The 24,772-nt window shown below is 34.7% G+C and overlaps 1 protein-coding gene across 1 annotated transcript in view; it reads right to left on the reverse strand.

The window, feature by feature from the left end:
- Nucleotides 1–9,805: 9,805 nt before the first annotated feature.
- Nucleotides 9,806–24,772, reverse strand: part of SCN7A (sodium voltage-gated channel alpha subunit 7) — a 90,693-nt gene continuing 75,726 nt past the window's right edge. Inside the window, exons 20-25 of the mRNA XM_019021647.4 lie at nt 23,033–23,311; nt 19,299–19,352; nt 18,761–18,898; nt 16,447–16,551; nt 15,886–16,156; nt 9,806–12,869 (exon numbers count right to left, since the gene is read on the reverse strand). Coding sequence (XP_018877192.3) covers nt 11,803–12,869; nt 15,886–16,156; nt 16,447–16,551; nt 18,761–18,898; nt 19,299–19,352; nt 23,033–23,311 — 1,914 coding nt within the window. The 3' untranslated portion in view covers nt 9,806–11,802. The remainder of the gene's footprint in view (nt 12,870–15,885; nt 16,157–16,446; nt 16,552–18,760; nt 18,899–19,298; nt 19,353–23,032; nt 23,312–24,772) is intronic.

Raw genomic sequence — 24,772 nt, forward strand, 5'->3', positions numbered from 1 at the left:
GAGACCATGGGGGTCATCCACTCTCCCCCCATCAATAGCAGCAATTACACTTAGGCAATTGTGTTAATAATTTTGGCTAATTGAAGTAAATGCACAAAGGCTGTTATATTGTATGTTTAATGCATAGTCTGTTATTGAGGGAAAAATATCCTCTATATTTTCATCTAAAATAATCAAAAGGTAATGTGATTATACTGGGGAATAATGATAGCTATTCCAGGAAGGTGCCTGGCATCTCCTGACACTTCTTGTCATCGGTGTTAAGAAAATAGAACAGAGTGGATTCATATCCTACAAGCTAGTCCATCAGTGGCACATCAGCACTGAATACTACATCACAAGCACTTGTCCAATTATAAGATGGCCTCATGATAGCTGCTTTTGCTTCTTAAATACTCTATAGTGAAAGAATTTCTCTGGATTTTCATACTTGAGGCTTCTATATATTTTATATTTCTGTTTAGTGATAGAATTCTGGTTATTGTTTTAATTTATGTGAGTTTTCTGTAAAAGTACTGCAGATCAGTGTAAGCTAATGCACATGCAATCAATGCCTTGCAAGGCTTTTCATCACACTTTCTTCCTCTATAGATCAATTGCTAATAAAGGTATCCAATTACTTCCCTCAGAGTGTACTTGGGAACAGCATTAAGTGAAGGAAGCTTGATATGGTCACCTGCTTATAACTGTACATTATTCACATTACCTTTCCTCTGTGCATAAAATGCTGCAGCAGCAGAGAGCCCCAGCAGACCTTGGCTGGTTGTGCTCGGGTTGCACTGCAGCAGAATCTTTGCGTACACTGGAAGGATCCAGTGTTGTTGTTGTATTTCTGCAGAAAGCGATGTGAGGACACAGCAATATATTTAGTAATTTAAAGGTCAAGAGAAAAGTAGACATCTTAGAGATGAATATTCGTCACTTCTGTGATGTTAAAAAAAATAAAAACCACTCATCTCCCTTAATCAAACTGATGTTACTATCATGGAATCTTGCTTGTCCTAAATATGTCAGTGCTCCAACTTGGCCTAAAGAAGGTTCACTCAGTTGAGAAAACAAATCGTTTTCTTGACCAGAACTATCAAGCATGATTTTTAGAACAATTAAAAAGAAATATTTATTCAGCAAACCAAGGGGGGGCTCTTTCACATATGAAACAAGATGAAATACTCAAAGATCAAAAAGGCATCCCTGCTTTACATTGCACTGTTTCATGGGTTCATGATAAATTCCTTCCTGTTAGTTTTTGTTTAGGAATCTTGGAGAGATTTCTACTAAGCAAAAAAGTAAAAGACAATGTAGGATTAGCAACTACTGCTTATAATACCTATACAGTTAATTAAGAGTCAATTATCATGGGATGTTATGTTAGACAGCTATGCTGCCTGTTAACACTGTGCAATTATATTCAGGTTTAGGTTTCAGATAATGTAATCATCTTAATGATGATACCTAGTTAGAAAATAAAGTTTTATTCCATCTAAAGCTCCTATTTATTTATTTATTTATTTTATTTTTTTGAGATGGAGTCTCGCTCTGTCACCCAGGCTAGAGCTCAGTTCACTGCAACCTCCGCCTCCCAGATTCAAGCAATTCTCCTGCCTCAGCCTCCTGAGTAGCTGGGATTACAGGCGCCCGCCACCACACCCAGCTAATTTTTGTATTTTTAGTAGAGACAGGGTTTCACCATGTTGGTTAGTCTGGTCTTGAACTCCTGACCTCGTGATCCACTCACTTCGGCCTCCCAAAGTTCTGAGATTATAGGCATGAACCACCACGCCCGACTAAAGCTCCTATTTATTAAGAAAAATATTGAAGAGTTTTAATCACTGTGCGTGTCCTGAATTGTTTGCAGTTTTGCTCCTCAGAATGACAGAGCATGGCACTCATTTTTATGAGCAATTCTACTGTGGTTCCAAGCTTGTGCAACATACTCAACAAAATACAAGAATCATAGTATGCACCCTATAATAGATAATTTCCTTGTTTCTTTCCCTTCCTTCCTTCTTTCCTTCCTTCCTTCATTCTTTCCTTCCTTCCTTCCTTCCTTCCTCTTTCCTTCATTTTTCTTTTTTTCTCTCTTTATCTTGATTTTAATGCAGAGAAATAAGATTTAAGCTTACTCTGGGGAACACTAATATAGGAGATAAAATTTGAGTTATTTCAGTTTCTAAACCTACTAAAGGCCAAAAGTTCAGCTGATGCATGAACCAGGGATATGCAATTATTGTAGAAAGAAGAAGTCACACTCCAAGGAGACCATCTGAAGAAAAGTAAGCAAAGGGGCCTGTAAATACTGTAGGCAAGGTTTAAGGAGAAACCAAGGGATTCTGCTTCTAAGACTGAAGGGACAAGAAAGGAATAGTTACCAAAAATTGCCCTAGAGATTAGATGTAGATATAAGAAACATTTACAGAAATTGTGGCCATAGGTAAAGAATGGAAAATATACCCAGTGACTGGGGAGGGAGCAAACACTTGGTCCGGGGCTTCCCATTGGTCAAACCCAACCAGAAGCCAGAGGTCAAGAGAACCCACTGAAACAGCTCTTGTGAGTGAGTCTCTAAGAGCTGAGCACAAGGAGAAGAAGGGTAAAGAGTAGTCCTGGCAGGGTAAAAGGAAGATATCCAGTACAGCTGATAAACCGTTACAAATATACTACTCTGACAAATTTCATTTATTCTTCAATCAATGTTGTTTAGCAGTGCTTTCTAAGATGACGAAAATGGAATAAATATGTGCTATCAAATATGGTGGCCTCTAGATACAGGCTTCTATTGAATACTTGAAATGTGGCTAGTGGGATTTACAAACTAAAGTTTTGATTTTATTTGCTAATTATTTTAAATTTGAATAGTCACATATGACTAGTAGCTACTGGTACAGATCTAGGTAACAGTTTCTTAAACTTTACTGTGCATTAGAATCAGTTGAAGGGCTTGCTAACACAAGCCACACTACCATAATTTCTGATTCTGTGGTAGGGCCACTGAATATGCATTTCTGAAAAGTTTCCAGACACATCATATTAAAATGTTGAAAATTAAAGGCAGAAAAATCTGGAATGCAGCCAGAGACAGATGATGCAGCCAGAGAGAGATGATGGTGATAGAAATCACTGACTTATATTTTCATTAAACCCCATATTGACTTAAAGTGTACACACAGAGTTGCAAATTGACATTGAAATTCAATCATAACACATTGGTAAAACTGAACCACAATACACTGTTGTCAAGAAATGGTTCTAAATAAGAAACACAGTAATATGAAATTGTAAAGCAAGAATGAGAAACATTAGGCCCCCAAATCCTGTATACGACATAGATGTACTATTTAAAAAGAATCCTCTTAGATAACTACAATTTTCAACTGTGAATGTGCACCCACGGAGAGTACTTTTTTTTTGAAGATCCAAGATGTACATGTGCTTCTTTGTTACATGGGTATTACGTGAGTAGTGGTGAGGTTTAGGCTTCTAGTGTACCCACCCAAATATTGACCATTGTACCCAACAGGTAATTTGTCAACCCTTAGCTCCCTCCCACCTTCCTCGCTTTGGAGTCCCTAGAGTCCATTATCCCACTTATAAGTGAGAACATAAGATATTTTACATTCTCTAGCAGACATAATTCTTAAAGATTGGCTGAATAGAATTCTTCTAACAGAAAAGATGAATAAAAGAAGAGATCATGGAGCATCAGGAAGGAAGAAATAATACTACAAAAAGCAGAAATATAGGTGCATACAATGTGCTTTCTAAGTGATGTTTGATGATTGGAACAAAATTATAGCATAATCTCATTCTCATGATGATATTATAAAAATGGGGAAGAAAATGGAAAGTTAAAATAGTGATACCAGTAGACTTATAAAGAGATAGATAGAGAGATAAATAAATACAGGAATACTGAGAACAACCACTATCAAAAATGATACACTTAAAATCACTATAATTAAACCAGATGAAATCCTAAAATATGTTCCAGGAACATGCAGGAAGAAGAGAAAAGAGAAACAGAGATCTGAGTCCAGAGAAAACAAACAGAAAATAACTAATAAATGGTAATCTTAAGTATTGGTATATCAATAATTGCCTCAAGTGTAAGAGGTCTGAATACATCAACAAAAAAATGTATAAAAAGTATACCTCAGCTAAAGGCTGCTTACAAGAAACTCCCTTCAAATTCAATGACATATATAGGTTGAAAGTAAAATGATGAAAAAAATTGCCATGCAAACCTTAATTAAAAAAAATTAGAATGGGCTCTATTGTTATCTGATAAAGTTGACCTCAGAGGAAAGAAAATTATTAAATACAAAAAGGGACATTACATAATGACAAAAAAGCAAGCTATTAGGAAGAAATACCAGTCATATATATGCATCAAAAAACAGAGTTTCCAAATACATGTAAGCATATTCTCACTCATAGGTGGGAATTGAACAATGAGAACACATGGACACAGGAAGGGGAACATCACGCTCTGGGGACTGTTTTGGGGTGGGGGGAGGGGGGAGGGATAGCATTGGGAGATATACCTAATGCTAGATGACGAGTTAGTGGGTGCAGCACACCAGCATGGCACATGTATACATATGCGACTAACCTGCACATTGTGCACATGTACCCTAAAACTTAAAGTATAATAATAATAAATTAATTAATTAATTAAAAAAAAAGAAAAAAAGAAAATCTGAGAGTGCTGAAAGGAGAAACAGAAAAATTCATAATTGTAGTTGGGGATTTCAACAGCTCCTTCTCAGGAGCTGATAAAAACACCAGACAGAAAATCAGCAAAGATTCTATATCCTGATTATCTGAACAACACAATCAGTGAACAAGATCTAACAAACGTATATGCAACACTTCATCCAACAATTGCAGAATGCACATTTTCTCCAAGTGTCCATGAAGCAATTACTAAGATACACCATATCCAGGGTCGTAAAACAAACCTCAATAAATTTAAAAGAATTAAAGTCATATATAGTGTATTCTCTGACCACAAAGGGATAAAATTATAAATTAATAACATAAAACAGAAGGAATATCTCCAAATCTGTAGAAATTAAACAGCACACTTATAAATCCATGGTCCTAAGAGAAAGCCTTAAAGGAAATTAAAAAATACGTAGGGCCTAAGATGAAGCCTTAAAGGAAATTTTTAAAATACACAGAACTGAATGAAAAAAAATTATAACATATCAAAATATGTAAAATGCCACTAAATAATGTCGAGGAGAAAACTTTTTATCTTAAAGGGTATATTGGCTATGAATAAATGTCTCAAAAAAACCCTAATTCCCTAACTCAAGGAATTATAAAGAGCAAAATAAATATAAAGCAAGCAGAAAGAATGAAATAACAAAGATAATAGGAGAATCCTATAAAATAGAAAAACGGAAAACAACAGGAAAAATCAATGAAACAAAAGGCTGTCTTTAAAAAAGTCAATAAAATTGATAAACCTGTAAATAAAAGTAAAATACATACCATATTAATGAATAAGGAAAAATAAGGCAAAAATACCCAAACGATTCTCAAAATCATTTGATAGGGTTTTGATGGCAACCCTATCAAAATCCCAACTTGGCTTTTTTGTAGAAGTTAACAAGCTTATCATAAAATTTATGTAGGAACAGGACAGGGCCCTGGAATAACCTAACTATCTTGAAAAAAGTTTAGAACAAAGTTGAAGGAGTCGTATCTTCTTATTTCCAAGCTTACTACACAGCTACTGCAATCAAAACAGACTGGTGATGGAAAAAGAGTAGATATATAGGTCAAAGGAATAGAGAATCCAGAAATAAATGTTACATTTATGGTCAATTGATTTCAACAAGAGTGTCAAGACAATTGAATGGGGAAAGAACAATACTCAATAAATGGGACGGCTGGATAGCAATATGCAAAAGCATGATCTTAGACCCCTTTCTTAAACCATAGACACACAAAAATTAACTCAGAAGCATAAACTTAAATATAAGAGCTGAAAGCACAAAACTCTTAGAAGAAAACATGGGAGTAAATCATTGTAAGCTTGGATTAGGCAATAGTTTCTCAAATATCCTAAAAGTACAAGCAAAAGTTTGATAAATTAGACTTCAACAAAATTAAAACTTTTGTGTATCAAAGGACACAATCAAGAAAGTAAAAAGACAACTCACATAACATGATAAAAATATTTGCAAATCATATATCTAATAAAGAACTGCTATCTAAAATATAGGAAGAACAGCAATAAAAGATAAATAACCCAATTAAAAATGGGCAATGGATTTCAATAGGCATCCCTCCAAAGAAGACATACAGATATCCAGTAAACTCACGAAAATGTTCTCAACATAATTAGCCATTAGCAAAGTGCAAATCAAGACTACAGTGAGAATCTACTTCATACTCAGGATTGCTATAAACAAAAATACAGATAACAGATGTTAGCAAGGATGTGAAAAATTGGCACCATATGCATTGTTGGTGGGAATATAAAATGATGCAACAATTTTGAAAACCAGTAGAGCAGTTTATCAATAAATTAAACATAGTGGTACAAATTTCACCTCTAAGTATATAGTGAAGAGAATTGAAATAATGGATCTACCCAAAAATTGTACGCTAATGTTCATAGCAGCATTATTCATAATACTCAAAATGTGGAAACAATCCAAATGATGAATGGATAAATAAAATATAATACATCCACATAGTTAAATATTATTCAGCAATAAAGAGGAATGAAATAATGATACCTGCTACAACATTTGAAATATTGTGCTAAATGAAAGAAGCCAATCACAAAAAACATCACATATTTACACTCCCACCAACAGTGTATAAGAAGAAAATGTGGTACATACTGACCATGTAATACTATGCAGCAATAAAAAAGAATGAGATCATGTCCTTTGCTGAGACATGGATGGAGCTGGAGGACATTATCCTTAGGAAACTAACACCGAAGTAGAAAACCAAATACTGCGTGTTCTCACTTATAAGCAGAAGCTAAATGATGAGAACACATGAACATATAGAGGAGAACAACACACCCTGAGGTCTTTTGGAGGGTGGAAGGTGGTAGGAGGGAGAGAATCAGGAAAAATAACTAATGGGTACTAGGCTTAATACCTGGGTGATGAAATAATCTGCACAACAAACCCCCATGACACAAGTTTACCTATGTAACAAACCTGCACTTGTACCCCTGAACTTAAAATAAAAGTTAAACAAAAAAGAATAACATATTATATTATTCCATTAATATTAACTATCTAGAACAGATAAATCTATAGAGACAGAAAGTAAATTCATGGTTTTCTAGGGTTAGGTGGTGGTGGAATATGGAGTGACTCTCAACAGAGATAAAACTGTTATAAACTTGAATTGCTGTGATGCTTGTACAGCTCTGCTAATATACTAAAACCGTCTAATTATATACTTTACAAGGAGAATTTCATATGTTAATCATGTCTCAATAAATATATTTTAAAAAGAATGATTGATAGACAATACGAGCAATTTCATGTATAAGATAGGTTTTGCTTGGTAATTGAGAAAACCCACTTTAAGTGTTCTCCTTTTTTTAAATTTTAGAGACAGGGTCTCACTGTGTTGCCCAGGCTGGTCTTGAATTCCTGGGCTCAAGCAATCCTCCCACCTTGGCCACCCAAAGTGCTGGGATTTCAGAAATGAGCTACTGCACCCAGTCTAAGTGTTCCTTTGAGGTCACCTCAACCTTAACACTCTTGAGTTGTCATTTTTCTTTCCCTCATATGAACACATTCTAGAATCCAACTCTACCATCTCATGCCATTTTTTGAATGCTTTTTGCATAAACATACAAGTAGAGAGACTTGGGGTTTATGGACTCTATTTTTCACACTTCTATATTTGCTGCCACTTCAGCTTAGGATGTCATTCCTCATATTCATCATGACCTCCAACAAAATCCCATTTACTTGAACACTTAGCTCAAGATCCAGCTTTTCTACTAAGTTCAGTAAGACCTTCCACTAGCCCTTGTTGAGGATCTCCATTATTGGAAGGGAGTTAACAAATAGTTCCAACATGGTGTTTTACTTGTCACACTAAGAAATGACTTTTTAAAGATAAGAGCAATCCTATTTATCTCTAAATTGTTGTGCCTAATACCTAGGAGGTGCTCAACAGATTTTTATTAAAGGACAAAATGGAGGGAGAAAATAAGGAAAAATGGTGACAAAATTGTGTATGAATGTGGACTGAGAACTTATGGATCATTTGAAGGTGTAGACTTTCAAAAAGCCTAGACCAGAATCAAGGAGTATAGGGTTATGCCACCTGGATAGAGAGTAGAACCTAGGGCTGGAGTTGAGATAGAATTATTTGAGCCAGTGTGTGATTATAAGTAGTTGAAGACAGAGGTTTCCATACAGATGAGGAGATGATTAAGTGTCTAAGCCTGAAAGTTTTAGTTTACTGAACATAAAGATGAAAATTTCCACTTGTGGAGTGAAGACTCAAATCATTCATTGGAGTTCTTTATTAACCATTATAGCTAAGAATGCAGACCCAGAATTTATGGAAAGGAACAGACAACAGAAGAGAAAGTTCAAAAAACAAAGGGATTTGTCTGAGAAGGGATTTGAGGTGTCCAGAGTAATTCTGCTCAGATTTTCTAGCTAATCTCTGCAATAGGGATTTCATCGTCTCCTTGGTTCATATCTCTTTATCCTCCAGGTTGAAGAACTATAAGCTGGATGCCTAGGTCTCATATCTGTGGTGGACTCTTCTCCTTAAAAGTGCCTCTGTGTTTAACAAAGTTGCCTTCTTTAATTGACAAAGTCCTCCTTTTTCTGCAGGGGCCCACTTTACTCACTTCACCTCTGAAATCCAACACAGAACCCATCATTCCTGCCTATATGTGTATTACAATGTACACTCATAGTATACAAATTATCACATATTATAACCAGCTGCATATTATGTTTCCCCCCAGTAGTCAGTAAGCTCTTCAGTCTCAGATATATCTTTATCTGAATAGGATCTGAGTTTACCTTTAGTATTCAGCATTCAGAAAATGTTGAATTTTTCAACTTCTATAATTTTATCCCTTACGACTTCCCTTTTTCCAGGGAATGTCTCTACTTTTAAAATTTACTGCACCAAATGGGGAAAGTGGGACAGCGGGAGATGGAGAGTGAGCGAGAGAGCAAGTGTGAGAGAAAACACATTAAGGCTCTGTAACTGGACCTGGTTTAGAGTCCTGGCCTTTTTACTTATAGGGTCTCTGCCATATAAAAACTTCATAACCTTTCTAAACCTAACTTTTTTCACTCATGAACTGAGAGTGATCACTTCTTCATGCATGATAAATACATAGGATAAGGCTGGGCATAGAAGTGTGCTCAATAAATAGTAGCTGTTACCATTATCTTTAAAACAATTTCAAGTGTATTATATTTATTAATGAAGCACAATAAAATTTTTGAAGATGCAGAAATTGATAAATAGTAGTGTACCAATAAATTTAATTTCAGTATTATCTTCCAGAAAGCAAATTCTAATAATACGAAAATATACCTAGTAAAATTATCATTATAATTTTGATAAGAAGAGTGATCTTTTTACATCTTGTTAATGTGTAGGGGCCACTGGTAAGCTTACTAAAATGTATTTTACAAAATTATGTGATCTAAAGAAAGCACAACTGTTTCCAGTTTTAAGCCTGAATTAACAAACTTTAATGTAAAGCTTATTTTTAAAAAGTATACTACACAAAGTTGCCAACATGATTTATCAAATTAAAAACAAACATAGCTTAATGTGGTTTACAAGTTATATTTATTATTTTCTATAGTATCTAAAAAGTAACATATATTGTTAAGACTTTGTTAAAAATAACTCTTTACACAGCTTTCGGAAGGTAACTGGCAAACAAGGTTTACAAGTAAAAGATATACTTTTCAAACTAAAATCAGTTTGTTGTCTTTACGCAGTTTACAGAAGCAAGTTATGATTCAATTTAAGTATCTGAAGCAGTTTCCACAATAAAGCATTCCCTAGAAATAGAAAACGGAGCTTAAAGCACCAGCTGTCACATTGTCACCAAGTTAACACTGGTTCCTCACTGGTCCCCATAACAATGATGGAGAGCAGGAGGAGAAAGGGAAGAACACTTAGAGAGGAGGGAAAAAAAAAAACCCTGAAATCTGAAATTACATTTACTTAGGGCATCCCCTAAAGGCATCTTGGTTAGGTTATTCAATTTCTGAGGGGCAGAAAAAGATTATAATAGTTAAGGCTTGAGATCATGCATTCAGAATAAAATACAATCACTGATACATAAACTATATTGAAGGTTATACAACAAATTTAAAGGATGACATTTAAATCAATAATATATAAATTTTCTTTCTGAATCTTTTAGGACTTAGCAGTCACATTGAAATCAATCTTCATAAAGTTGGAATAACTCTCAGAATCTCAAACTACATGGAAGTAAATGACTATATTTGTATGAATAAGTCAAAGGACAACTATTTATGCCTCTCTTTAAAAAAAAATTTCAATAGTGAAAACTAATGTGTAGGATTTTACAGTTCTTTGAATATAAAACATTTTATAGAGTATTGATGTATATGATGAGATTTAAAAACTTGAAAACATAAATATATAAGGGAAAACTCACTTGTACATACTGTTATAAAACAACAACAAATTTAAACTTTTATCTCCTAATTCATAGTTCTCATAGTTTGAGTGACCATTGTCTTTCTCTAAGTTACAAAGAATTATAACATACAGTAAAAAGTACGTTAAAGTTGCCACAACTTTCCAATTAAGGGCCAAGACACTATGAGAATCCCTATACATAATGGTAGTTCTCAACTCTTCTAATTCATGTTTAAACATACATTTGTCAGATCTTATATATTCAATGTTACATTAGAAATAACTGGTAAAAATACATCAACTTCATAAGGTAAAGCTTGAGTCTATTAACATGTTATTTATTACATCATTTTAGTAAATGTATACTTTTTAAAAAAATAGGTGTAAATGAGAAGAAAATGCAAAAAAAAAAAGGGCTATAACTCTCCTTTATGCTTCTTGTTTTACGAATCTGTCCTGCTTAAGAGCCAAAGCTTAGGTGAAACTAGCCGGAGATGAGAAACCAGGAGCTTGAGCACAATGAAATCCTATTCATTCCCAGTTCCAAATGAAAACAAGAACATACAAAAATAAACACAGAGCTTCAACCAATCTTTTTCAAATGCAGTTTTAATCAGCCCAAGAATCTCTGAGGTTGATCTCAAAGGCACTTTCTAAAGAACTGCTCTCTCCCTTCTTGCAATTGGCTTTTGTCTAGGCAAGTTTATGATTTAACGGCCAGTAGCATTTCACCATCCCACATCAGGAAAGTATTTGCTTATTTGTAAGTCTTAATAGTGGTGACTTAAAGCCCATTAAATTATACATAAAATATAAAAGAAAGCCCCTGCTGCTGCTGATCTCTATCACCACTTCCCTTCATTCCCTAGAAGGCACACATCATATAAGCCATGTAGAGAAAACAAATATGAGATTGTCCAATGGCCACTTTAACCCACTTTAAACTCACTGCAGCAATATTAAGGATTCTCTTGATTTGTTAGATATAATGCTAAAAAGTGAATTTGGCATGAAGTCTTGTGAATACAAGCTTAATTACCATCGGTTGTAAATAATTGATTATTATCTCTACTTTTCTTTTATTCCTGGCTTAGGCTTTCAACATTTTTCAGATATGTGAAGAAATATGAAAAGAGGTGGTAAGTGGGATTAGATCTGGCTTTGAATAGGTGACTTTTCCTTAGCTTTGTCAAAATAGGCACCTTCTTTAGTAGCATGAACATCTCTGTCACCATCTATCATATGAATATCTGATGTATTTTTGTCATTTCGCCTCAAGCGGTAATTTTTATAAGCACGTTGAATGATGGTTGCTGAAACTGCCTCTTGTTTTCGTTTCAAAGTAGTCGTAATTGGCTCACATGTGATCTTAAAAGGGTTGGCTAACAAAAACCCTGATTCTATTTCTGAAAGAACTTTCTCCATCCTCACATCTTGACCCATAACTCTCTTTGTAAAAGCAAGTAAGATATCGAGGCAATGAATTCTGTCCCCAACAGCCATGGGGAGGTCCAAAGCAATGAGCTGGCCCTTGTTTGGTTTTGCCATGAAAAGAGGAGGATCAAGAGCAGCTGCAAAATCTGAAAGCTTGCTAGAGTCTATGTACTGGGTCCTATCAGGATCAAACCTTTTCCATACGTGAAAGAATTTCCTAAAGTCATCTTCACTCAAGGTCTTGTTTTTCTTCTTAGAAGCAATATTTAAAAACTCCATGACAACAACAATATACATATTTACAATGATCAGCCATGATATGAGGATATAACTGACAAAATAAAAAATCCCAACAGAGGGGTTCCCACAATCTCCTCTAACTTGAGTCCCAGGGTTAATTTTATCAGGATCACAGTCAGACCATTTACTGTTGAAAATTGCATCAAGCATCCCATCCCAACCAGCAAATATTGCAACTTGAAAAAGACAGAGCATACTGCTGCCAAAGGTTTCAAAATTAGACACATCATTAATTCCAGCTTCTTTTTTAACATAGGCAAAATTGTACATTCCAAATATGGCATAGATGAACATGACCAGGAAGATGAGAAGAATGATGTTCAATAATGCTGGGAGGGACAGCATCAAAGGAAGCATCAGATTATGAAACACCTTTGGTCCTTTTCCAAGACGCAGCATGTGAATGATCCGTGAGAGAAGTATCAGTTGCACAAGTGAAGGAGGCACAAGGTAGGATCCTACTGTCATAGGCAGACATAGTCCTGGGGGTGGGAAAGATAAAGCAGGCTATACATTATTCAAACACAATTGTATTTTGAGGACTATAAATTATTTTACACTTAATTGTTTTTCCCTGTTTTATTAATCCTTTATTGATCCCTTCCATTTTACTAATCATTCTCATTTAACAGTTAGCATGTTGAGAGTTTGGGTCAGCCAAACACCTATTGTATCAATGCTCAGGGTATCTAGCTAAATTTGGAAGATTATTTTTCTGTAACATCATCTAAGAGTATTACAGATCAAGTAGTTCTGGAATTACAGATGACCTGATTCTATAATGTAGGACAATAGTCATAATTTTTTATTGCTATTGGATTAAGAAATTTAGTTCCATGCAATCTTTACTGAATGCCCAATAAATATATCACACCAATATACAAAGATGAATGACATGATTTCTGTCTTCAGGAACCTTATAATTTAGAAACTAGTGACAGACATTTAAAATAATTATAAGGCAGAAATTGATAAATATAATTACAGAAATGTCTGGCATTCAGTGATTCATAGATTGTAATTTAATTTCTTTATTTCATAAATAGTACTGGGGCTCCAGGAACTTTAAATGTGAATTGAATAAATAAGTCTTTGTTTAGAACTTTTTTGTAGCTGTGGTAGTTAGATGAGGGAAGTATGGCAGTGATTAACACAAGAACTATAAAACAAGGTAGAATTATAATTCATTAAAGGTATAAGAGATGTTCTCTGGAAGTATTAGAGAGAATGTAGTTTGTTTTGAGTTGAGAAGGTAGTGGAAGAAGGAATCCCACGAGGCTTCTAAGTGATATGGTAGGTTTGTTGAATCTGGAGGAATCATGTCTCACATTTTTGTTAAACTTGGTCTCTGCCTAAGATGATATTTCTCTCTGATGTTCTATCCTATCAATACCCTATCTCTATAGTGCTTTAGTGAATCTTCTACTCTGACCCAAATTCTCATTTCCCTTCAACCTTCCAAACTTTTTCATTATGCAGGAAGTATCACTAAATTGTGAATAATTCCTCTACATTCTCATCACTAATTTTTTTTAACCCAATCTCTTTTTTGGGGGGAAGTTCTTTTTTTAATCTTTGTTTTTATTTCTTCTAAAAAAAACCCACCAGGATACACGGGCAGAACATGCAGGTTTGTTACACAGGTATACATGTGCCATGGTGGTTTGCTGCACCTATCGACCTGTCCTCTAAGTTCCTTCCCCTCACGCCCCACCCTCCAACAAGCCCTGGTGTGTGTTGTTCCCCTTTCTGTGTCCATGTGTTCTCATTGTTCAACTCCCACTTATAAGTGAGAATATGTGGTGTTTGGATTTCTGTTCCCGTTTCAGTTTTCAGAGGATGATGGCTAAATCTGGCTCTATCTTGAAGACTCTATTTCCCTTACAACCCTCTCAAATACAGGGAGCTCATTCTTCCCCACTCCACTTTCCTCAGGTTAGAAAGAAAAAATAGGTATCTTTCTTTCTTTCCAATGTGATTTCTGGTCACTTTTCCTTCCTATTATTTTTATAAAGAAAAAATAAAAGAGATTTTTGACACTTTGTGGATCATGCCATTCAGCTATATCATTTCCTACCATTCCTTGGCTCTATAGCCTACTCATTCTTCATTCATATTCATTGAAGACTTCAATAATTGACTCACTGTCTCTCATTTCACCTTAGCACCTACCATCAACAATCCATTTAAAAGCCGGTTTCTGTCTTTGGTCTTCTCAAGTTATTACACTCTTTTCCATCATTTTACAAATCTACGTTTATAATCACATTCTGGACCCAAGATACCTTGCCTTCTGAAACTTCAAATTCAAACTGCTTTCTCTCTGACTGCAATTGCTTTTCCTTCCAGTTCTCTGATGAAGTCCCCTTCAGTCTCATAGGACCCTAATTCCATCATTTCTCTGCCTTCTTCCTACCAGCTCCCTCTTGTCTTCATGTACTTTTCTATCAGTTTTTCTGATAGCTTCTTCTTTTCTGAAGCTTCTTACGGTTTTTTTCAGTAGTTAGTTGCATTGTTTCCACTATCAACTGAATGAGTGAATATTTGGAAGCAGATCTGGGCAAACAGTTTATCTATATTTTCTACTACTCAATGCATAGAATAGTGCTGGATGCAGTAAACTTAAATATTGTTCCTACTCTCATGGAACTTACACCCTAATATGTGTGTTATGTGGAAACAGACAAACTTCTCTCTGCCTGAAACTCTTTGACACTAAATTCTTTGCTTGGCTATCTCCTTATCTGAAAAGTCTCTAATTAGATTTCACATCTTCCATAAAGTTTTCTCTGACCTCTACTTACTGATTAGGTGACCTCCTTCTGCTGTGCTGCTGCAGCACCCTGTGACTTCCCTACCATAACCTTAATAGCACACATTAAAATGTACTGTTTAATTATCTATATCCTTTAATAGACTCTAAGCTATGTGTACACAGAAATTATACTTGTCTTGTTTACTACTGAATTTTTTGCATATAACAGTCTTTATTCTCAAAGAGAATTATCAAGTGTATTTATTAAATAAGAGAGAGATCTCCAAAGTAAGAGAAAACAAGCAACAAATTTGTTAAAGCCTGAAACTCTAATGTTGTATAAGTTGTAAATAGTTTTAGAGATTAGAGGGAAGGAAATAATAGTGAACTTGAAAGATTACATCATTCTAAGACATAAACGTCTTTCTAGTGTCATCTAGAAAATTAGTGTATATTATAGAATGAAGGGTTGACTAAACATTCACCTGGTGGCTTGTATACAAAGTCTATGTTATTAGAAATATTTTTGAACATCTTATCTCTATTAGGCATGGGTGGTACACATATGAATACAAATGTGAAGCATTCCTGTTGAAAATAAAAAAAGATCTCTACCTGTTTTGCTTATTAGGAGACTATATTTCATGATTTTGAAATGTAGGAGACTATATTTCATATTTACTGTAAGAGCTTACTTGAATTAATATTATTATCAGTAAAAATTTGACTAAACAAAATCTTACCTGTGATGGAGAAAATAACCACCATAAAATCAAAAATGTTCCACGCAATGGTGAAATAAAAACAACGGAAAGCGATGAGCTTCAGTATACATTCCATAGTATATAGCATAACAAAAATTGAGTTAATCCAGTAGAGAGCAATGGACATTTGTAGACTCTTAACATCAGTGTCTATCATCATGGCTATTGCTTGGAAACATATAAGAACCATAACAATGACATTAAAAGCTTGGCTTGTTACCACATCAAAGATGAATCCTTGGAGCTTGTTCTGTGGGTAAAATCAACAGGTGTAATAGTCTTATTAATAGGATACATATACATATATATGGTCTTTTATACACTACAACTTTCTTCCCAAAATAAATGAGAATAAGTGTGAACCTAAATTTTTGCCAAACTATAACTATAACATATAGTCAAAACAAACAAACAAAATGACCATGAAAAGCTTTGTCAAGGGACACAAAAATTTTGTCAAAAACATTTGTCAAGGCTTTAAAAGAGAATATATAAAGAACACCTCCATTGAAGTTTCAAAAAATCTAGACATTTTCTTACTAATGGGCGAGGTACTGGTCTTTGAGAATCCTCATACATTAGCTTCTTCAGCCTGCGGTACTGTTTTCTCTGTTTAACCGTTATAAAGATACTTGAGCCTCCCAGGTAAAGAAAGGAAAGAAAAATATATTAAAATCACACTTAATCCAAATTTTCCCTTATGTTAATAGGCATTTTAAAGACTTGGCAATTATTGATTTAATCTTCTAAAAAAAAGGCTTAAGTGCAGTGAATGAAATCATGTTTGAACATGTCTGACTTTCTGCCCAAAAATCCATAAAAAGCACATACAGAATACATGCTGATAGTGACAGAAATTCAGTAATCTCTAAGTGCGCTCTCTTAGGGGAGTGTCAACTCTATTTTCACATAGGGTTGTAAAAGGGGACAAAGGAGAAACAGCAGGGGATATCTGGAAATATTTACTAAGAAAGGTTGAGCTCAATAGCTAAAGGAAAAGTTGATTTGTATCTTTTATTAAGTAGAAATAAACAGAAATGATCATATGTGATCATTTTATATGACTATATATTGCTTTATTTTTCAAATAGTATCAGAAGAGTTTTTTTTTACTATTATTCCAAAAGCACCTTGCGCTTGCTTCTTCATAGCACGGTTGAGGGCTTATTCATTTTTGTGTTTCTAGTGCTAATTTCAGTATCTTACGTAATATATGTGAAGTGAATAATGTCACGTCCTAGGAATTAGGAATTGTTACTGCTCTAAATCAGGACCTGGTCACTTAAATTGACTGCAGACACCAGTTCAAAGCCTAGAAGCAAATCCTAGTATGTTATCCTACAGGGTTGATATTCGTAGAAAGCTGAAGCATCCAATCAAAATCACAATTGAGCACTCAGCTCTCTACTCCTATTTCATCGGTGGAGACTCAAGAGTGATATACAGTAGTGCCCCCTTATCTGAAGTCTCACTTTCCACACTATCAGTTAGCCATGGTCAACCACAGTTGGAAATTATTACATGAAAAATCCTAAAAATAAATAGTTAATACATTTTAAATTTCATGTGGGTCTGAGTTGTTTGATGAAATCTTGTGTCATCCTGCTCTGTGGAGACTGGGATGTGAATCATCCCTTTGTCCAGCACATCCACTCAGTCTATGCCACCCACACCTTACTCATTTTGCAGCTATCTCTGTTATCAAGCGATTGTGTTCAAGTAATCCTTATTTTAATTAATAATAACCCCCAAAATGCAAGAGAAGTGATGCTGGCCTTCGAATACGCCAAAAAGAAGCTGCAAAGTGCTTCCTTTAAGAGAAAAGGTGAAAGTGCTTGACTTCAGGCAAGAAAAAAAAAAACATATGCTGAGGTTGCTAAATCTATGGTATGAATGAATCTTCTGTCCATGAAATTGTGAAGAATGAAAAATAAATGTATGCTTGATTTGCTGTTGTACTTCATACTGCAAATGGCCACAGTGCATGATAAGTCTTAGTCATGGAAAAGGCATCTTAACGTGAACAGAAGCATGTTCTGATTTACAGTAATCAGGTTAGGTACTACCCTGCGGTTTCAGGCATCCACTGGAGGTCTTGGAACACAGTCCCCTTGGATAAGGAGGGTCTACTGTACCAGATTTTACACATGGTTAAAGTTTGATTACATGGCTGAAGATAAAATTTCAAAATTAAACTATTCTTTCCTTTGACTTTTTTGGAAGGCTTCCCAAAAGAGACTAGGTGCCTGTGTAAAATAACTTGACTTAGATGTCTTTTTAGTCCTTTGCGTTTGTGGAGGCCCTGAAGGAAGTCGCTTTTTAGAAATGGCATGAAACTGTAGTTATTCAATTCTGTCTCTGAACTCTGTCTTACTGGGTTCAAGCACTCCTACTTAGGCCACCCAGTTAGGATTTATAACTCTGTCTACTTCTAGCAGAAAGAACTACTCTAACTTTGAAAGATGTCCATGCTGGCTGACTGTGGAGGCTTTAAATATAACAGAGAGTAAAAGAGTTTTTTTTTCTGGAACTCTTCACATATTTGTGAAGATAGAAAATTTTACTTACAGTATTTATTTTTCAGCCCATCATTATTTTCAAAACACTTGTAATTTTTACACAGACACTTGTAATGTTTAACTTTTAAACTTGACTGTGTAGTACATATTTTGGATTTAGAAGGTAATGTTCATCAATGTGCAGGAACATTAATCATGATTTTTTAAGATACATGTCAAATAAAAATGACATTAAGCTGAATCCAAAGCCAATTATTTGAAGCAGGGCATTTATATATTTATGTATATGCCTGATTTTCTCAGACATTGGATAAACAAATAATATTTATACTTATCTTTATTTTATGCTTGTTGAAATTATCAATAATAACAGTAATCAGCATACTCAGAGGGAGAAATACTCCAAATATAATAAAGTTGATAAAGTAACAATACATGTAGATGTTGACTTCAAAATGAGGCTGTATATTAACCTAGAAGTTTAAAATAAGCAAATTATTGATATTGGCTTTTTAAAACAAGTTTTATAAAACAATTTATGACAAGAAAACAACAACAAAACAAGCATTGTTATGCTACCTAAGAAACTGTTTTCTTTTTTGCTGTTTGGTAAAAGGATATCATTGCTTTGTATGAATGTTAAAATTCATTTCATTCATTTAACCATTGTTGCAAAGTCTGGTAATCTTTCAAATGGACCTATGGGGCCTCAATCATTGTATATAATAACCCTGGAAGAATTTCATTGCCAATGAAATATCCAATCTGAACTGCATTTAATTTCTATTCATTATTACTGGTGTCCTGTGCTCGAATTGCAAAAATGACTTTGCTTGTGTCCTAAGAATGGCTTTAAAATTATATTATACTTACAGCAACAGAATCAATTGCTGAATTCATAATAGTGATCCATCCATTAAATGTTGCCTGTAAAAATGAAATGCATTTAAAATTTATGCTTCCTGGCAAATAAAAAGTAAAATCTCAGTCTCTTATTAGTGCACTGAAACATTTGACATAGGCTTGCCACACTTCCATATACTGTGTAATTGGGATCCTTAACATTTTCATTATTATATTGTCTGTTAACAACTATTTCAAGTACTTAGTTTATTTATAGTTAATAACAAAATATTTGAAGATAGCATGACTAGAAAAAGATAAATAGAGAAACAGATATATAAATGGTAAATAAATACATGCGGCCATGTGTCATGGTGACTTGTAGCTGCTACACGTGCTTTTCTGTGAGACACATAAGAGGAATTGTTCAACTCTTCACATCTGCTAGATATTGAGTCACTGAGTAGCAGTTCCTCAAAATGCTAAAGAGATAAAAAGTAGTGACTTGGGTTGAACTAAAGAATTATTACCTGTAATGGTTAATACTGAGTGTCAATTTGATTGGATTGAAGGATGCAAAGTATTGATCCTGGGTGTGTCTGTGAGGGTGTTGCCAAAGGAGATTAACATTTGAGTCAGTGGGCTGGGGAAGACAGACCCACCTTTAATCTGGTGGACACAATCTAATCAGCTGCCAGCAAATATAAAGCAGGCAGGAAAACGTGAAAAGGCGAGACTGGCCTAGCCTCCCGGCCTATATTTTTCTCCTGTGCTGGATGCTTCCTGCCCTCAAACATTGGACTCCAAGTTCTTCAGTTTTGAGACTCGGACTGGCTCTCCTTGCTCCTCAAGCTTGCATACAGCCTATTGTGGGACCCTGTGATCATTGATCATGTAAGTTAATACTTAATAAACTCCCCTTTATATATATATATGTGTATGTGTGTATATATATATATATCTTATATATATAAATATATATCTTATATATATAAATATATATCTTATATATATGTAAATATATATAAATATATATATCTATATATGTAAAAAAAATATATATATGAAGGAAGTAGAGATGCAAGTAAATTTAACAGAGGAAATACAGATACTGGCCCAAACTATTTTTACCACCACTGATAAAGTTACGGGGTGATGTATTAGTCAGGGTTCCCTAGAGGGACTGAACTAATAGGATATATATGTATATATTCTATCTTATATCAGCACCTATTCTGATTTTTCGGTCACCCGGAAGTCTATATCCTCATCTTACCAGGCTTCGGAATAATCTCCCACATCGTAACATATTATTCTGGAAAAAAAGAACCATTTGGGTACATGGGCATGGTCTGGGCTATAATATCAGTTGGCTTCCTGGGATTCATTGTGTGAGCTCACCATATGTTCACAGTGGGAATAGACATAGATACACGAGCTTACTTCACCTCTGCCACTATATATATATATATACACACACACACACACACAAAATATATATAGAATATATATTACATAGAATATATATTATTATATAGGATAATATATAGTAGGATATATTATATATAATAGGATGTATATAATATATAGGATATATAACATATATTATATAGGATAATATATAACATATATAGGATAATATATAACATATATAGGATAATATATAACATATATTATATAGGATAATATATAACATATATTATATAGGATAATATATAACATATATTATATAGGATAATATATAACATATATTATATAGGATAATATATAACATATATTATATAGGATAATATATAACATATATTATATAGGATAATATATAACATATATTATATAGGATAATATATAACATATATTATATAGGATAATATATAACATATATTATATAGGATAATATATAACATATATTATATAGGATAATATATAACATATATTATATAGGATAATATATAACATATATTATATAGGATAATATATAACATATATTATATAGGATAATATATAACATATATTATATAGGATAATATATAACATATATTATATAGGATAATATATAACATATATTATATAGGATAATATATAACATATATTATATAGGATATATATATATCCTATTAGTTCTGTCCCTCTAGGGAAGCCTGACTAATACATTACCCTATAACCTGATCAGTGGTGGTAAAAATAGTTTGGGCCAGTATCTGTATTTCCTCTGTTAAATTTACTTGCATCTCCACTTCCTTCATCCAATGGGGCAGAGACAGTATTTAACTTTTGTCTCTCTTTTTTTTTTTTTTTTCTTTGAGAGAGTGTCACACTTTGTCACCAGACTGGAGAGCAGTGGAATGATCTTGGCTCACTGCGACCTCCGCCTCCTAGGTTCAAGGGATTCTCCTGCCTCAGCCTCCCAAGTAGCTGGGACTACAGGTATGCGACACTCCACTCAGCTAATTTTTGTATTTTTAGTAGAGATGGGGTTTCACCATGTTGGCTAGGATGGTCTTGATCTCTCGACCTCATGATCTGCCCACCTCGGCCTCCCAAAGTGCTGGGATTACAGGCATGAGCCACTGCACCTGGCCTGTCTCTTTAAATGAGCCTAGTGTTGTATGTTGCGGGAAGTCAGGGACCCTGAACGGAGGGACTGGCTGGAGCCACGGCAGAGGAACACAAATTGCGAAGATTTCATTTTAACATGGACATTTGTCAGTTCCCAAATTAATACTTTTATAATTTCTTATGACTGTCTTACTTTGATCTCTTAATCCTGTTATCTTCGTAAGCTGAGGTTGTATGTCACCTCAGGACCACTGTGATAATTGTGTTAACTGTACAAATTGATTGTAAAATATGTGTGTTTGAACAATATGAAATCAGTGCACCTTGAAAAAGAACAGAATAACTGTGATTTTTAGGGAACAAGGGAAGACAACCACAAGTTCTGATTGCCTGCGGGGTTGGGCAAAAAGAGCCATATTTTTCTTCTTGCAGAGAGCCTATAAATGGACGTGCAAGTAGGGAAGATATCGCTAAATTCTTTTCCTAGTAAGGAATATTGATATTAATACTCTGGGAAAGGAATTCATTCCTGGAGAGAGGTCTATAAACAGCCACTCTGGGAATGTCTGTCCTATGCAGTTGAGATAAGGACTGAGATACGCCCTGGTCTCCCACAGTACCCTCAGGCTTACTAGGATTGGGAAACTCCATCCTGGTAAATTTTAGGTCAGACAGGTTCTCTGCTCTCGAACCCTGTTTTCTGTTAAGATGTTTATCAAGACAATATGTGCACCGCTGAACATAGACCCTTAACAGGAGTTCTGATTTTGCCCTTGTCCTGTTTCCTCAGAAGCATGTGATCTTTGTTCTGCTTTTTGCCCCTTGAAGCATGTGACCTACTCCCTGTTTGTACACCCCCTCCCCTTTTGAAATCCTTAATAAAAACTTGCTGGCTTTAAGGCTCAGGTGGGCATCACGGTCCTACCGATATGTGATGTCACCCCCGGCGGCCCAGCTGTAAAATTCCTATCTTTGTACTCTTTCTCTTTATTTCTCAGCTGGCCAACACTTACGGAAAATAGAAAGAACCCTTGTTGAAATATTTGTGACGGGTTCCCCCGATAGTTGTATGTCCCATTACATTTATCTACTAATTGCTAAAATATTTTATAACCAAATGTATTAATTGCCCACATTTTGTCCTTTGCATTCAACCTACAATATGGATGAATATATAATTAATAAGGAAAAGTCAAAAGTGTACTTACTACTTGAAGCAGAGAAAGGAAACCATTTCCAACATTATCAAAGTTCATTTTTGCATTTTCCCATGGCATGGATTCATTAAACAGAAGGCTTTCACACTGACTCTTATTCATGACTTCAGACGAAGGAAACCTTTCTCCACTTGTTGGGTCAACGCATTCATAGAATCTGCCAGCAAATAAGTCTACTCCCATGATACTAAAAATCAGCCAGATCATCAGGCAGACAAGAAACACATTCAAAGTGGGTAAGGTTGTTTTGATCAAAGCTCTCACAACCACCTGGTATATATAAAAAATGTAAACTTTAGATAGGAAATCTGAAACTTTTAGTTTTTGATCAGTTTGAAAAATACTAATTGATATAATGACATATTTTTAAAAAAACCTTAAAAGGCCATATCTAAAGATTTAACAGCCCTCATGCTGGTACTGGAATAATCTAAATAGCAATTCAATTTTTATTTAGAAAATACATTCAAATCAGGCTGGGCGTGGTGGCTCACGCCTGTAATCCCAGCACTTTGGGAGGCTGAGGCGGGTGGATCACCAGGTCAGGAGATCAAGACCATCCTGGCTAACACGGTGAAACCCCTTCTCTATTAAAAATACAAAAAATTAGCCAGGTGTGGTGGTGGACACCTGTAGTCCCAACTACTCGGGAGGCTGAGGCAGGAGAATCGCTTGAAGCCAGGAGGCGGAGCTTGCAGTGAGCAGAGATAGTGCCACTGAACTCCAGCCTGGGCAACAGAGCCAGACTCCATCCCCCCACAAAAAAGAAAATACATTCAAATCTAGATATTCTTAAAATGTTTGTACTAAAAAATCATTAAATGGCAACAGAGCTAATTAGTACAAATACTAGAATAAATAATTATTTTGCTGGCTTTATATATATATATATATATACATATATATATATATGCTTATTGATGTCCTGTATCATGCCAGAAATGATCATTCAAGATAACTGAACCCATGTGTATGTATGAGATTATTTTAAAATATATATATTATATATTTTAAGTGAAATATAATATGTGAAAGAGTAGTCAGGGGAATCAGAAGACCAATAGTTTGTACTGTCAATGAAGCCAAGAGAAGAGATTGCTTCAGGAAATTAAATGGGTTGCTGTACGTCACAAAGATTCAATCCTCACTGAACCATTTGGTGTCACTGGTGAGTCACTCCAGAGTATGAAGCTTGGGAGATGAATCCACCACCTAAACTTGAATACCAGCAATAATCTATAATCACTGTCATTATTTCCTCAACTGACTTCACTCTTTAAAATTCAAATCAGAATTGTATTCTTATTACTCCACTGAAGCTGCTACGGCAAATGCAAATCAGTTGCTATATCTAATATAATAATATAATAGTTTTACTATTTCCACTACTTTTCTCTTAGTTTTTTTATTTTTTTATTTATTTTATTTTATTTATTTATTTTTTTGAGACCAAGTTTTGCTCTTGTGTGCAATGGCCCGATCTTGGCTCATTGCAATCTCTGCCTCTGGGGTTCAAGCAATTCTCCTGCCTCAGCTTCTGGAGTAGCTGACATTACAGGCACACGCCACCCCGCCAGGTTTTTTTTTTTTTTTTTTTTTTTTTTAGTAGAGACGGGGTTTCACCATGTTGGTCAGGTTGGTCTTGAACTCCTGACCTCAGGTGATCCACCCACCTCGGCCTCCCAAAGTGATGGGATTATAGGTGTGAATCACTGTGCCTGGCCTCTCTTA

Source organism: Gorilla gorilla, chromosome 11 (genome assembly GCF_029281585.2).
Source record: "Gorilla gorilla gorilla isolate KB3781 chromosome 11, NHGRI_mGorGor1-v2.1_pri, whole genome shotgun sequence".
Taxonomy (NCBI): Eukaryota; Metazoa; Chordata; class Mammalia; order Primates; family Hominidae; genus Gorilla; species Gorilla gorilla.